The 15,340-nt window shown below is 39.0% G+C and overlaps 1 protein-coding gene across 1 annotated transcript in view; it reads right to left on the reverse strand.

The window, feature by feature from the left end:
- Positions 1 to 232: 232 nt before the first annotated feature.
- The window catches only part of si:dkey-34e4.1 (carboxyl-terminal PDZ ligand of neuronal nitric oxide synthase protein), a 58,175-nt gene continuing 43,067 nt past the window's right edge, over positions 233 to 15,340 (reverse strand). The window contains exons 10-11 of the mRNA XM_042396269.1: positions 13,272 to 13,602; positions 233 to 2,768 (exon numbers count right to left, since the gene is read on the reverse strand). Coding sequence (XP_042252203.1) covers positions 2,204 to 2,768; positions 13,272 to 13,602 — 896 coding nt within the window. The 3' untranslated portion in view covers positions 233 to 2,203. The remainder of the gene's footprint in view (positions 2,769 to 13,271; positions 13,603 to 15,340) is intronic.

The following is a 15,340-nucleotide window of genomic DNA, read 5'->3' on the forward strand; positions in this document are numbered from 1 at the left end:
CTCTCCACAATGCATTCAACTCCATCAGTGGGTAAAATTATGTGCTGCAGTTATGGGAAATTACATAGAAGCATAAATACATCAACAAAGAAGCCACCAGGTAAAATAAATACAGTGATTTTAAGAGTAAAGTGAGAAGTGGTTCCTTTGAACACCAACAGTTTTCGTAACTGTCTAATCCTGTGGTTTTCCACTTATAATACAAACACAATCTGGGTAAAAAGTCATAAAAAAAGAACACATAAGTGAATTTATTCAACTATTCCTCTTTATTATTATTTTTCCATCCATGTGTTATTGCTGTTACAGCTCCCTGTCACGTGATGTTGAGAAAAGCCTCGTTTCAGGGTGTAAAAAGCTTTGCCTGTGGGCGTTTTACACCTGCACCTTAACACCATCGCTCTCCTCACACCTCAGCTGCTTTTCTTCTCGCGTTCATTTATTACCACTTCTACCTGTCATAGGTTACAACAGTACGCTTCATTGAATACAGCAATATTTACAACGCAGTAGAATCTTGCTACATGCATGTAAAAAGAATAAATAAATCTGAACAGCTACATGATTACTAATGATTATTTTCATTATCACTCCATCCGCAGGTTATTGTCTCAATCAATCCATTAATTGCGTGATCTATAAAATGTCAGAAAACAGTGAGAAACACCTGAAACAAGCCTAAGGTGATGTTTTCAAATTGTTTTGTCTGACCAAGAATCCAAAACCCAAAGAAACTGTCATTTAAAGAAAATCTGAAAAACTAGCAAATTAAACAATGAATCGATTATCAAAATTGAATTTTCTGTCGAGGGTAACAGATGAATCTCTATTGTTGTTTTCTACATTCGAGAACAATGGCAGTTGTTGTTTATTGATATGTTGTGTTAGCAATATATTATATTGATATACTGTACAATGTCCCCTACATTTAGATTAAGCTACACACACAAAAACACAATATACTGCATATGATGCATGCAACAATGTCAGTCTAATTTACCCTGAACTCTAAATTATTGATGGTCATTCCTTATTTCACACTGAGAGAGGCAGAAAAGAGAAAATCCATCAGCCGACCAATGACTCACTAATGATCCTCCTATTGAATGTGAGGGTTCTTTTCCTAATAGACCCTCAAATCAGGCAGGTGTAATCCAAAGCTTTCATGGCTGTTGGCTCACTGTATAAGAGCTGAACTATTACATTAATGAACAACTACTGATAATCGATAAATCGTTTTGAGTCATTCTTTAAGAGAAAAATGTCCAGATTGTCTGGTTCCAGCTTCTCAGATGTAAATATTTTCTGTTTTCTATTATAGTAAACAGAATATATTTAAGTGATGGACTGTGGGTCTGGACAAAAGAAGACCTTTCAGGACCATTTTTCACCATTTTCTGACATTTTGTAGACCAAACAACTAATCAAATGCAATACAGAATGCAAAATCCCTTTACATAAATTTCTCCAGCGCTGCTTTGAGGCCTACATGTCTGAAAAACCCAAAATACAAGTAGCATAAAAACATTCTAAATCCCACTGAACTCTGATAATACAAAGACATACACAGCCACAAGTGGATGTGTATAAACCAACAAATAACTAAATCTGCTCACTTCTATCCTTCCCCTTTTTCCTTTATCTGACTTTCTTGTTCCTTTCTTTCCACCCATCGTCCAGTCAGGTGCTTTGCAGAAGACGAGGCTCTTCCCAACATCACCAGCGTTATGTGGAAGCATGATAGTCGCATATCACTCTGTGAAATCTGCAGAAAATGGTATTTCCACAACAAGTTTGCACCACAGCAAAGCATCATACAAAAGAATGTTTTAATGTTGACTACTAGCAAAAATAAAACGTGTTCCCTCATTGGCTTTGAATTCTACGGTAAATTATGTGACTTAACAGTGCAAGAATTGCTACATGTATTCGGCTTAACATTCTAGTCACTAAAAAGTAAATTAGATCATTATTTTCATTACAAAAATACTAAATCTGTCCATTGGCTAATAATTTATACAATAGATAATTTTTCAGTAACTGGTATATGCTATGTCTGTACTGTGCCACAAGTGGACGGAATAATTAAAGGTCCTGAAATGGAGCCCAGTGCAAACATAAGAGCATCTGAAAGTAAGTATTGCATTAAAAGCTGATTGAAGAACATAGTGAAAGGTCTCAAGGGGACCATCAGCTCATCCTCCTAACTTCGCTGTGGGACATTAGGGTCTTCCTGGTTGTTCTCCAGCAGCTCATCCTCAGAAAAACTGATGTGAAGGCAGGTGTCATTCATAGGAGAGGAGAAGGGCAGTTGGTGCTCATTAGTGTCCGAATGTGTGGTGAGGGTTTGGGGCTCAGCGGGATATGACTCAGTGGGAGAGAGAACTGCTTCACTTCTCTCCTCGGGGGGACTGTCACAGCTGCTAGAGGCTGTTAAAAACGTCCCGCGGTCCCCGAACAGGTCATCGTCATCACGCAGGGGCGACAGCAGGGACTTGGTCTCCGAGCGGACGCCCGAGTCTTCGCTGGCCGAACAGGAGCTGCTCTCGCCGTTGCTGAGGGAATGGAAATCAGCGGATGACAGAGAGCTGGGGGTGATGTCTGGGAATGAGAGGCTGCTGCTGCGGCTGGGAGCCCCATCATTAGTGATGACCTCTACAGGCGTGGGCGCAGATGTGACGTCTGACCCTGGAGACAAGGTCCTGCTGGCCCGTTTGCGGTTCATGGAGGGTGGAGGAGGGTCGAGTTTGGGAATTGTCTGATTACACCTGCCAGTGAGAGAAGAAGCACTGGTTAGTGAAGTCTGACAAAATGCCTTTATTGGTTAACATCTAGAGAATTGAACAGTACGTCCTTATTTTGCTCATTTGGATTCAATTTAATCATTTCTCTCCGCTAAGCAGGAGCGTGAAGCCTCGAGCCGGTTTTCACATTTTAACCCATTAAACTGAGCACACTGTGACGTAAGCTGTTACTAGACAAGACAGTAACTCTCTCTTTCTCTCTGGCTTCCTGTTGTTTCGGGTGTCTGGGGACTTATCTACATCCCACAGCTCCCCTGATGAGAAAATAGAGGGATGGGGAAAGAAAGGGAGCCAAAGAAAAAAGAGTGGTGGGGCGGAGGGCGGGGGTGAGGAAGCGAGGAAAGAGCTGCAGGCTTTCCCCTCCTCACACAGACACCAGAAATAGCTACATCGCAGCCTCTCTGATTGTACCACAGTAATGCCATGACAAGCACCAGTGCGCACATACACGCACAATCACAGCCATTCTTTTGGAAAATGAGCCCTGACACACACCCGCTAACAAGCCTCGCTTCCTCCTGGACTCCTCCCATTTACATTACACTGGTGGTTGCTAACTTTGCTCCGCTGTGAAATCGGCTCTGTGGTTGAATCCTGGTCTCAGTAATGAATTTATGTGACTTGCTGATATACTTACTGGCTCTGCCTCTGTATGAGGATGGTGTTGACAACTACAGGCTTCTTGTAATTGTACAGGGAAACCATCCCCAGAGCTAATTATCCTCTTTTGCAATACTAACAAACAGAGTAGAACATACAGGACTGTGGGGTTGAGTTAACCTCCACTGACCCCAATGTCACAAGCTGTATCATTAGTTTTCAGGATGCTTGTTAACTGGTCCACTTTGGTCCAGACTGAAATATCAACTACTTATCTATCTGCTGTCAACAACAACTGAATAGATTACCATCAAATTTTATATATGTAGAAATTTGTGGTTCTGAGAGGATGAATCTTAATAACTACGGTAAAACCTTAACCTTTCCTCTACATTTTTGGTTTTGAGTGAAATGTCTCAACAACTATTGGATGGAGTGCCATGAGACTTGGTACAGGTGTTCATGTTTCACTTAGAATAAATTGTAATTACTTCAGTGAAGCTTTAACTTTTCATCTATCGTCATTGTCAGGTCAAAAAAATTTATTTGTCCAACACTGGTTTGCAACCAAATACCCGTAAAACTAATGACATTCTCATCAGCATTGGCTGCACTTTGTGTTTAGTGCCAATTGACAAATGATAGCACGCTAAAATGCCAAATAAAGATGTTGAGCATGTTTAACATTATATCTGCTAAACTTAAGATGCTAACAGTGATAATGTTAACATGCTAATGTTAGCATTTAGCTCAACGGACCGCTGTGCCTAAGCACAGTTACAAAGAGCTGCTAGCGTGCGTCTCAGTTGTTTGTCTTGTGTGTGATTTAGCATAGTTTGTTATCTAAAAATGTTTCTTATAAACTACGAGTAAAACTGTTGTTAGCTTGTCATAAACTTAATTGCACAAAAGTGTAATAGGTTTTTGTTTTTTTTAACATTAGAAAAACTAACTTACTAAAGCAGGAAAAGACTAGTATCATACTTATTAGGTGTCCCAGTAAGCCATAGCAATGTAGCATGAACTTACATGCCTGAATGGAATAAGCCATTATTAATTATTTATTACACCTGTACTAAGTTAACATGTCTACCGTGGACATGATATGATACACTGAAAAGATATTAAACATTATCTATGTATTCAGCTATCCTACATAATTAGTGAAAATAACTAGTCAAAGATTAACAGTTTAACAGTAAAGATTAACAGTTTTTAGGTAGATACTGTAGTTCGCTATCTAACTAGAGGTTACTAGCAAAGTAGCGGCTTGGCTCACAAATACAAAACAATATTGTCAACACTGCCAATTGTATTGTCAAGCCTGCGTGGAGACCTTTCAATATTTTTAAATCTAATAATTACGATTTTGTTTGTTTGGATTTACCGCTCAGTTGAACCAAAATTAAGCTATTAAGCTTCTTTCAATGACTATGCTGTAAATCTGTGTGTATTGATAGACTTGTTGATGTCTCAGCTCCCATTTACATTTTTTCCTGAGAACACATTTTTGTTGAATTTGAGGATAAGGATGTGACATTGAATGTTAGAGTAGCCCACACTGTGCCCCATAAATCAAAATGAAACCCTTGGATATTTGAATACTTCTATTGTTTTCTCCCCCTGGGTAATAGTTTCTTTGAGGCTTATACAGGCAAACAGTACAATTTAAAGCTTGATTCTGCTGTGGTTTCTAGTGCTTATTTTTGAATGTGTGTGTGTTGCCAAGTTGTGGTGTTCCAGAGATGTATTTGCAGCTGGATCAAGGAGCAGGCTGCCTCTTTTCTTCTCGGTCTCATTATCATAACTTTGACTCAGCAGTCCACTTTTCTGTCACAGTGACACCCCTCCCTGCCCTGTCTCCCTCTCCTGTGTTTTTTCTTTACATTTTCGTACCTCCCCCTTTATAACTCCATCTTTGTCTCCCTATTTATCTCCCTCTAGTTTCATTCAGCCTACCTGCCATGCATCTCAGTCGCTGGTGCTGGTGCTTGCTTTCCTTTGGCTGTTCTTTTCCAGTCTATTTATTTTGGAAATTCTGTCCGACACAGCTATATAAAAAATGAGCCTCTGACATGTTATAAAAATATACTGTACAAATTGCAGTCTTTCAGTGACAAATAACAACAATGTGAAGGCTATTTCGAGGTTTACATCTAAATTTTACTTTCTTTGTGTATGCTCTTTAGAACTGTACAATATTAGAGATATCAGATTACTTGCTTTGACTAGAAAAATGTGATTTTATGCTCCTAACAGACCACAGAGCCTTTAAATCCTTAAGGTTAAGGACTGGTGTCATACTCTAGATAATGACATATCCCACAGTGCTCAGATCTTCCTGTGCTCATTATACCGTGAGAAAGTATACAACAGAAGCTCTCTAACTAAAGGAGATTATCAGGAGCTTGTCTCTGTCAGAACATTTACGACATCATGTATATTTCATATTATTGCAAAAGAAGATTTTCTGAATTCCTACATTTACCATTTAGGCAGCCATTAACTTGCAGGGACTTGAAATTTGCTTGTGATATCCATCATAGTGAGCAATGTAGTGGGTTGTCTTTAATTTTGTGGCATTGCAGTTAAAAACTTAAAAAAAAAAAGATTACTTCATGTTTTTTAGATTGGTGCACTTAGTTGTGGATGAGAAGCTCTGAGAATAAGTTGCTGAACAGCAAGATGTGTAATATACAAGGCCTAAAAAAAAGTCACATTATTCTTTTTACATCATCCTTATTTGCATATTGTTTGTCTTTTGGGCATATTTTTATGGATACAGTTTTGTTCTGGTCGAATGTAGGATTCCAATAACTTGTTAAAAGACTATGTTTGTCAGTTATTACCAGCCATAAAACTGATTGAGTTTATTTCCATACACTGCTCTTCTACTGGCTGCTGGTCAAATGTGCATCAAACATTATGTGAGACCACTGATGAGGTATGCCTGAGGCTGGCTTTATTACATTCTCCATTTGGAAGAAGGTAATTTGGTAAAGCAAAACATGCACTTGACAAAAAAAAATGTTTTTGTGCACACACAATCAAACTCAAGCACTCAGACACACTCCACTGTAAGACAGTGAGTGTGCATCAAGAGGTACTTCTCTTCTACCACTGCCCTGACAGTTTACTGTTCAGGTTGAACCTCCACTGACAATATAATACCAAATCTTAACAACAGCATCTCTTCTATTCTCACAAAAGTATGGGAAATATAACAAGACCTCACTGTCCAGCAAAGTGTGGAAAACACAGACAGTGCTACCGTGCATGAGACATGTGCGACTCACTGATTATCATGATGCTAATGTGGATAAGAATTTGCAGAGCCACATCCGCATGTAAATGGAGGTTATTATGTAGTCATTAGCAGAGAAATCACTGGTGAGAGCAACACACGAGCCAGCAAACACCCACACTGTTCACCCACCACATGCCCAGTCCCATGCTTGTGCCACAGACACTAGTTCCACATGCTGGTTATCATGAGTAATACTCACATAGAGAGAGGAGAAGGGGGCAGAGAGGAGAAGAGAAGGAGGAGGAGGAGGAAGAGGATGAGAGGAAGGGGGCTAGGCAGTGGCAGAGAGCACCCCAGGCTTCTAGGGAGAGGCAGGCTGGTGCAGCGAACGATGAAGGGGACGGGGTGATGGAAAGCATGAGCTGTGGGTTTTAAGCAGCGGCTGCTGATTAGGTGTTATTCTTGGGGTTCAGTTTGTTTGAACGTAATGAAAGACTGAATTAATGGTATCTGATTGGAAAATGATGGATGATTAGATGAGGAAGAGGATGAGCAGAAGAGGATCCTCGCACCTGTACCAAAGAGAGGCAACAGTTAGACTACAGAGTATCACGGAGCTACAGTATGTAAGGACTACATCATTGATTTAGCAGGTTTTAGTCCATTTTATTGGCCTGTCTCAATTTGCTTTGCTTGAGTTTAAACCTGCAGTGCGGAACTTTTTTCTTCCGCTTCTGGCAGTGAGAGTAAATAGTTACATAGTCAAGTTAGCGGAACCAGAAGTTAGCCAGCCAGCATGGGAAAATCACCAGAGACACCAGATTTAAAAACTTGGTATACTGTGAAACACAAAGACATTTATCTGTTGGTGATAGGCTTAATCAGTATTGTGTGAACTCATTTGGCAGGGGCTTGAATATAATGGATGTTCACTTATATGTAAAAGTCCCGCACTCCAGCTTTAATTCATATATTCTTAACAGAAAACAATGTTCTATTAAATGGAAATCAATCCATTATAGGTTAAAGGCATCTCCCAAAGGTCACTCCGTATGCAGATGACACAAATATGTATAAATTAAAATCTCATCCCATTTTGGATTATGCGGATATTGGTGTATCACAGTATTACTCCCATTTTATACCTTTAAATGTTGTTTACAATAATTTATGTAGGTTTATTTTGCACCCAGAGGAAACTTTCACTGGTTCATATGCATTTGTAAATGCATTAATTTCAATTGCCCTGTTCATTTAAAACAGTTTTTAAAGCCATTTACCTCAAAGTATTTGTTAAGAGGCAGCTTTGCCTCTCTGATCCTCAGTCTCTGTAGACACGGATAAAAAAACCCACTCTGTTTTAAGGCTCCCTTTGATTTGAATTATTGACCATCACACATTAAATCCATAACCTCTTTTAGAGATTTCAAAACTAGCCTTATTTCTGATTTAAAATCAAGTTGCTCTTGCTTCTAATGTTTACTTTTATAATTACCAATTAATCTCATGACACCGATTTTGTTATTGTTTTTATTTATTATATGTCATGTTTTTTTCTCTGTATGCACCACCTAATAGCTGGTAAAATGTAAAAACTTCTCAGGACCCTCTTGAAAACAAAACTATGCATCATTAGAGGCTTTTCCTGTAAACTATAAATCCATTCAAGGTGCATGAACTGGAAATTGTATTTGAAAATTTTCTAACTTTTCCCAGCTGTTGGTATCCAAATAAAAATTGTCTTTATGTACATTGTGTGTGTGCGCCCCTCCATCCGTTTAAACCCAGGAGCTTAAAGCAACATATACTGTAAATTGCAGCCATTCTCAATAGGATTGACTCATTTTTCTACAAACTATAACTTGTGCCATCAGAATTTCTTCTACATATAACACAAAACATCCTAAACACAGTGGCTTTAACTTCAAGTCCAGTATAATTAACATTACTGCTAACTGTTTTCCATTGGTTTTTACTAATTTTAGTGCACTAAAATACTTAATTTATTGAGCAGTAAAGAGACAGAAAATCTAGTCTGATTTTTTTGAGTGTCAAAGTGGCATTTAAAAATTATTCCCAGCTGGTTTTACAAGAAAATCTAACATGACTGCCAACAACCTTTTTAATGAAAAAACTACAAAATTTACTCTATCCTTTTTAAACATTCGTGTTTTCTTATTTTCTGTTTTCCAGGTTTTATTTTATGATAACAGTAGTTCAGAAATGCAATGCTGTTTGCTGCCAACTCTCAAGTCTCAGATATAAGAGCTTCCAACAAACACCTAAATCACCACAAGATGGTAATGGAACTAACTGCAATGATGTTCACTGTGATGGATTTTCTAGCTTTGTACTTTTTCACTAAAATGAATTCAAATCAATGACATCTTGGGTAGGGTAGTTTGTAGTTGGTGGATGAAAACATTATAAAACCACTGGTATGGTCCCTCCTGTTTTAATGTTAGAGATGTGTGTTGGGCTTTTCACTGACGACACTTGTTTTATTCTTGGGCTAATTAAATGTTACATGGAAATCAATATAGAGACCAAAGCAGCAAAGGTGTTTTAGAAGTTAAGACAAACCTCCCATGGTGAGTGCAGTATATGACTCATAATCACAGCATGCTTTGTTACTTCACCATTCAATAAACACAAACAAAGCAGAGCAATCAACAGAGTAGCATGAAAAAATAGCAACGCTTTCTCATTTCAAAAACAACCAGCAGGAGCTCAGAGACAAATAAAAGATGTCAATAAAACATCTTTATCTTCCTATTTAGGCACGTCTCTGAAAGAAAGTGTTATCTATAAATTCTTTTACCTTTAAGCCTTTGAGACAAACAGACAAAGACACACAAACTAACAGTTGTAACTGTTAAGCAACATCATATGAAAGAAACAAGTAGGAGGTTTTCACTAAAATCTGGCAAAAGCATCTTTCTTTTGTAAATTAACACACAGCACCCATCTGAGAGTGTGTGTGGGATGTTTGAACATGTAGGTGGATGAACGTGAGAGTCTACGGGAACTGGAGAGTGTCTGCAAAACTTCAAAATTCAAGCAATCATGTTCTAAAGATCAACCCTGCCTGACAGAGTTCCTGTCAAACATTATTCAGTGACTGACAGGCTGAATTTCCAGCTCTCCAGGTACTGCATTAAGTCCGGCATCAGTCTCAGAACACAGATAAATCTTGCAGCAAACCTCTTCAAATCAACAGTTTCTATCTCTGAACAACGGCGTGTAGCAGTGTATAAATCCAGCTGACAGAACCAGCTCCGCCCAAACACCTGGAAACATCATCCATTACACATCTGTGCTATTAAATTACTGGCCGACAAGACTGCTGGTGCAGGTCTGACACAAATGATAATATTAATGATGAAGAGGGGAAAACGTAACAAAACAAAAAAAAAAAGGATAGATGGAACGGGACAATCACAAGATAGGTCAGGAAATGTGATTATGCAACATACAATGCTGACAGAAGGAAAGAGTGTCTATAACACCAAACACCAGAGGAAAACATGACTCACTTGTGAATAATATATAGTTAGGTGTTCATATACTGTAAGTCGGTCACCATATGTGTCTGTTTTTTTCTGTGTGGGCAAGTGTCCAATAAAGAGGTTGATGACTCAAAATGTTGCAATTCAATGTTATGCCCACAAAGTATATTTTAAGTCTACTATTACATCCTGTTTGGATCCTTCTTGGATTTCTGTGTTTGTTGTGTACAGTAATTCACTACTTGGTTAGATATATTGTTTAGTACAATGTCCAGATATGCAATGATCATATAAGAGTAGAGTCTAGGGCCAGCTGGGGAGCACATATGGTTATAGTATGGTCCATGTTGGAAAATGTTTCCTGTGTGATTTAAAGGGGACGTTTCATGCACGTTTCCAGGTCTATATTTATATTCTGGAATATCTTTGCTTGATTTACAGTTCAAAAAACTGGCACTTTATTTAGCCCCTCAGTTCAGCCTTTGTCTGAAACAGGCTGTTTTAGCTGCTGTCTCTTTTCCCGTCGCCTTTCGTGTTTTTCGTTAGTTTCGTGGCCACCGTGGATTCTCCTACACGCTTAGAAGGGGAGGGTGAGGGGAAGTGCATTAATTTGATTGCAATCTGCAACCTCACTGCTAGATGCCACTAAATCTTACACACTGATCCTTTAAGGCCCCCCCTTCCGATGAGCCCACTCTATTCTGATTGGCCAGCTTCCAGAGGCTACATAAACAAGGAGTAGTAGTAGGATTTCATGTACATCCGTACAAGTTCAAGCCTGAATCCGATCTGAAATATGCAAATGGACAACGTGTACAACCTTAGCAACAAAGGCAAAATGAAATGTTCAGAGCAGACTGAAGCCAAGGCTCATTGGATGTTTAACATAGACCAGTCCAACAACATTAAAAACATTATAAAAATAACAGAAAATCACAAAAAAGCACGATATGTCCCCTTTAAAGCTAAACTACACTAATAATTAATAATAGCCCTGGATCCAAGAGTAGTGTGTGGGTGTGTGGGGGGTCATGGGAGCCTTGAGCTGAGGCAAGACAAAGAAATGGAGGAAGAGAGACGGTGAGACAGGATGGCAGAGAAATATCTGTCTGGCAGTTTGCAGAACATAAAATAAGGCCACTCAGGCTGTAAACATTGATTCGCTGGGGAAATCCAGAAAACAAAAGCAAATGGAAGCAATAAAATTTGCAGTGCGATGGGGGAGGGCGGGTACAGGAGTCTGACTGCGCCAAAGGTAATGCAAAAGAGTTTGGCGGAGGGAAACACATAAACACAGCTGAAATTTCCATTTCTCCCACCCTCACATTTTTTTTTTTTTTCTTATTTTTCCTAAGCTTTAGTGAGATGAAAAGATCTATCACTACTAATTCAAACTTGTGTTTTCTGTGATGTAATAACTTGACTTTTTCATTTTTTTTTAACATGCCATTTGTGTATAAGCCAAGCATTAAATTTTATGATTACTATTTAGATAAAGATGATGTCACTCACAGGAGAGAAGGCAAACAAAAGAGCGATAAAAGAGGTGGAGGATGGCACAGAGACGGAAAAGTCGCTTTAAAAAAAGAACATAAAATGTCCTGGTGGGATATTTCTAAGCTACTGCACTTTTTTTTTAAGCCTTTGACACAGAACATGTGGTGGGGCATGGAGGCTCAGGAGGAAGGAAGAGTGGCAGACAGAAAAAAAGATGCTGGTTGTTACATAATTACAAATGAAGGGGAAAGGTCTTTTTTTTTGAGCCTGGCACACAATAAACTCCCAGATGAAACTAATGTTCAGATGGAAATGTACAGTAACAAGATTCCTCTCTTTGGAAGTTCCCTTTTGTCTTTCTCTTTTATTTTTTTCCCTCTTTGCTTATGTAAAAAAAAAAAAAAAAAAAAATTCTGACATATGTAGTGGGGTTGGGTTTCAGGTTGTGAAGGGATGGGTAGCTTGGATTGGCTGGGAATCTGTGCTGCAGGAAACCACAGGATGTGAGTTTGGCTGTAGAGACTAAAGCTGTAGACTCTGACAAACACACGCAAACAAAGTAGACATACAAAATTACAACATCCACAAGCACGCCAAATACACACTGCACCTCTGAGTCAATTCCAACTCCTTATTTTTCCTCCTTGTCTGTTTTGAAATCAACTTTAACATGCTCTCCTTGGAGATTTCGCTGGGGATTGCTTTCAGAGAGAGATGGAAAAAAAAAAGAGGCAAGAGCAGAGGCAAATTAAAAGAGAGAAAAAGGGAGGGGGGGATGAAAGGAAAAGGACTGAAGAGTTTGTCCTGCTTGATCTTATGTCGTAAATGTGTGTGTGTTTTTTTTCTCCCATAGCTGGTCTATGTGATGGCTTTAAGGAGATTAAAAGCTCATTAAAAAGTAATTACATACTCCATATATGCATTCAATGTAAAGGCAGCTTGTGTATCACTGAGCTTGTGTATGCCTGCCAGAGAATTTAGCCATCAAGTCAAACTGGTGAAGGTACAATAGGAAAAGCACTTTACAAGATAAAATGTGTAAGACAGCGAGAAATAGAACTTTTAACATCCCTGAAAAGAAAAAAAAGCACACTCATACATAAATTATTCCAAAGAAATTCATTCCATTTACTGTGTTTTTTCCTCTTGATGCTTATTTTAATGGCTTCTCAAAATGAGTTATTTCAAAAAATAGAAACACTGGGATGGAGTTTCTGTGTTTTTCTTAAATCTTTCTCTCATAAGCTTTTCTGATTCCCTCTTTCAACCTCAAACCTGATCCCTTCTTTGTTTGTCTAACCCCAAACCCTTTTCTCCCCATGTTCTGTAATCCCCTGATTACAGTCACACTTTCATTAGCTGGAGGCTGTTTCTGCTGAGTTGTGCTGTTCTCCACTAATAACACTAAAAGCTACAGGCTGTGTATGTCACTGTGCAGCCCTGGTTACCTCAAACACAAACTGACTGGTACCACGTCAGGAGCACTTCAATGTGTAATGGCTTCATTGCAAAATAATCTGCCTACACTACACGGTGCAAGTGTTACTTCTGTGCGGCTGTAGAGTGCTAACATTGTTTTCCCTCTGTGTACAAACATGAGAACAGATGTCTTACTTTTCATCCATGTTGGCGGAGTTTCTCGACGTGAACGGGACGACCTCATTGCAGGAGCTCTCCTTGTTATCAGCTATCCCGTTGGCCCTGATGAAGGGGTCCAGGTCTCCGTTGACTGAGGCAGCCGGTTTGCTGCTGTTTTCCAGGTTGAGCAGGTTCAGGTAGGACTCGGCACAGTCCACCTGGCTCGGGGAGAGGGGTGCGGTTTGGAGCGGCCATGCGGGCGTGGAGGTGATGAGCTGGTCCAGGGTCTGGCTGTAGTGATTCTTCAGATTCAGAGACAGAGCCTTTGCTGATGTAGAAACTGAGCTGCATGGAGACTGTTGGCCATCTGGAACAGACAGATAACACAAATTAACAGAATGTCACAGATAAAGACAAGTAAAGATAACGAGAAGTGTCAACCACAGCCAACTTGTTGCCCTTTTGGTTTTTATGCCTCTGTGTCTTACTAAAGATCTCTGTAAGTGCTGACTCTCATTACAGAAAGGAGTTGGCACTGCACCAACTGCAGCACTTAGGCCAGCCATGTCTCCGATTAGCAAGATCAGCTTTTTCTATCAGAAGGACTAATGTGATTAATACAAGCGTGAAACATGATGTGTCAGTTCTGAAACGTACACACAAACACACACACACACGTTAAAAAACACATTCAATATGTACGCAGATTCATACATACGCAAACTCACACACAGCTCTGCCCACTGTGTGTGTAAGTCAGTGTGTGTGTGTGTGTGTGTGTGTATGCTATCCATTATTGTTTTTGGCAAGACTGACCGTTCCTTTAGCTGCTGTAAATACAATCCGCCTCCAAAAATCCTCCTTTGGGACAAAGCGTGTGTGTGTGTGTGAACGAAAATAAAAGTTGTTAACACAATCAAAACTCTCACTGTGCACGAAGTCTGTGAGTGTGAGATAATGCTGACAGAATGCAGTTTTAAATCCACAACGATTATATAACCTGCTGTTAGTTAAGGAAAGAGATGCTGTTGTGTGTAACATTAAATTATTACACACATTTTGTTACACAAAGAAGTGTGTTGTGTAATACACTGTAGGGTTAAACGTGGCTCTATTTTACTTTTCAGGTTCATATAAAATCATTTCAAAGTCTTTTTTTTTTCCAATTTCTCCCTTTTTGAAATATTTTCAGTAATCAAAACAACTATTCTATGGATAGAAATAGCGGTCAGTCCAAAATTAAATATCTCAACAGCTACAGGATTGATTAATATGACAATTTGAACAGGCATTCATGATCCCCAGAGGATGAGTCTTACTGACTTTAGTGATCCTCTGAAGTTTCCACTGGCACCACCATGAGGTTGACATTTGTGATTGTTAGTGAAATGTCTCAACAACTATCTTGTTTTGTAAAGCCCGAAATCCAAAGATATAGAGTTTACTATCATGTACGACACAGAAAAGCTTCAATTCTTCACATTTGAGAGGCTGCAGCCAGTGAATGTTTTGCATTTATGCTTAAACAATGACTAAAACGATTATTCAATTATCAAAATAGTTGCTGGTTCCTTTTCTGTTGATCAACAAATTGACTTATCATTTCAGCTCTATTATAATATACAGCAAACTTGTTTTCCACAGATGAATATATAGTATAAAACAGTTAACAATGAGCATGTAACATTTAGATAGTAAGATCTGAAATTAGCTTAGCCATATGAACAAAGAAAGTTGTATTTTTTGATGGAAATTTGAGAATTTATAGATGCTTTTATGCAATGCAGATTCTTCAAAATGTTTGAGCGCTCTTGTTCACCTTTTGTCTCACTCTTTAGCATAAGAATTGTCCAGGGCTTTGCATCAGTCCTGATTATTCGTAACTTAAGTGCCTCCTTTGATACTGTGATCAAGACATCTTCAACATAAAAGGAAAAAGAAAAAACTCAATAGCATCAACAAGAGTGCTTTAAACTGGTCCTGCTCACACCTGGAGGACATGTTTTTTATCCTCAGTACAGACAGAAGTGAAGGCACCCACGCACACCTGCAGAGTGGGGTTCAATCCGAGGCGGCGGTGCTTCTGCCCCATCAAACACAACTAA

Source organism: Thunnus maccoyii, chromosome 19, assembly GCF_910596095.1.
Source record: "Thunnus maccoyii chromosome 19, fThuMac1.1, whole genome shotgun sequence".
NCBI lineage: Eukaryota > Metazoa > Chordata > Actinopteri > Scombriformes > Scombridae > Thunnus > Thunnus maccoyii.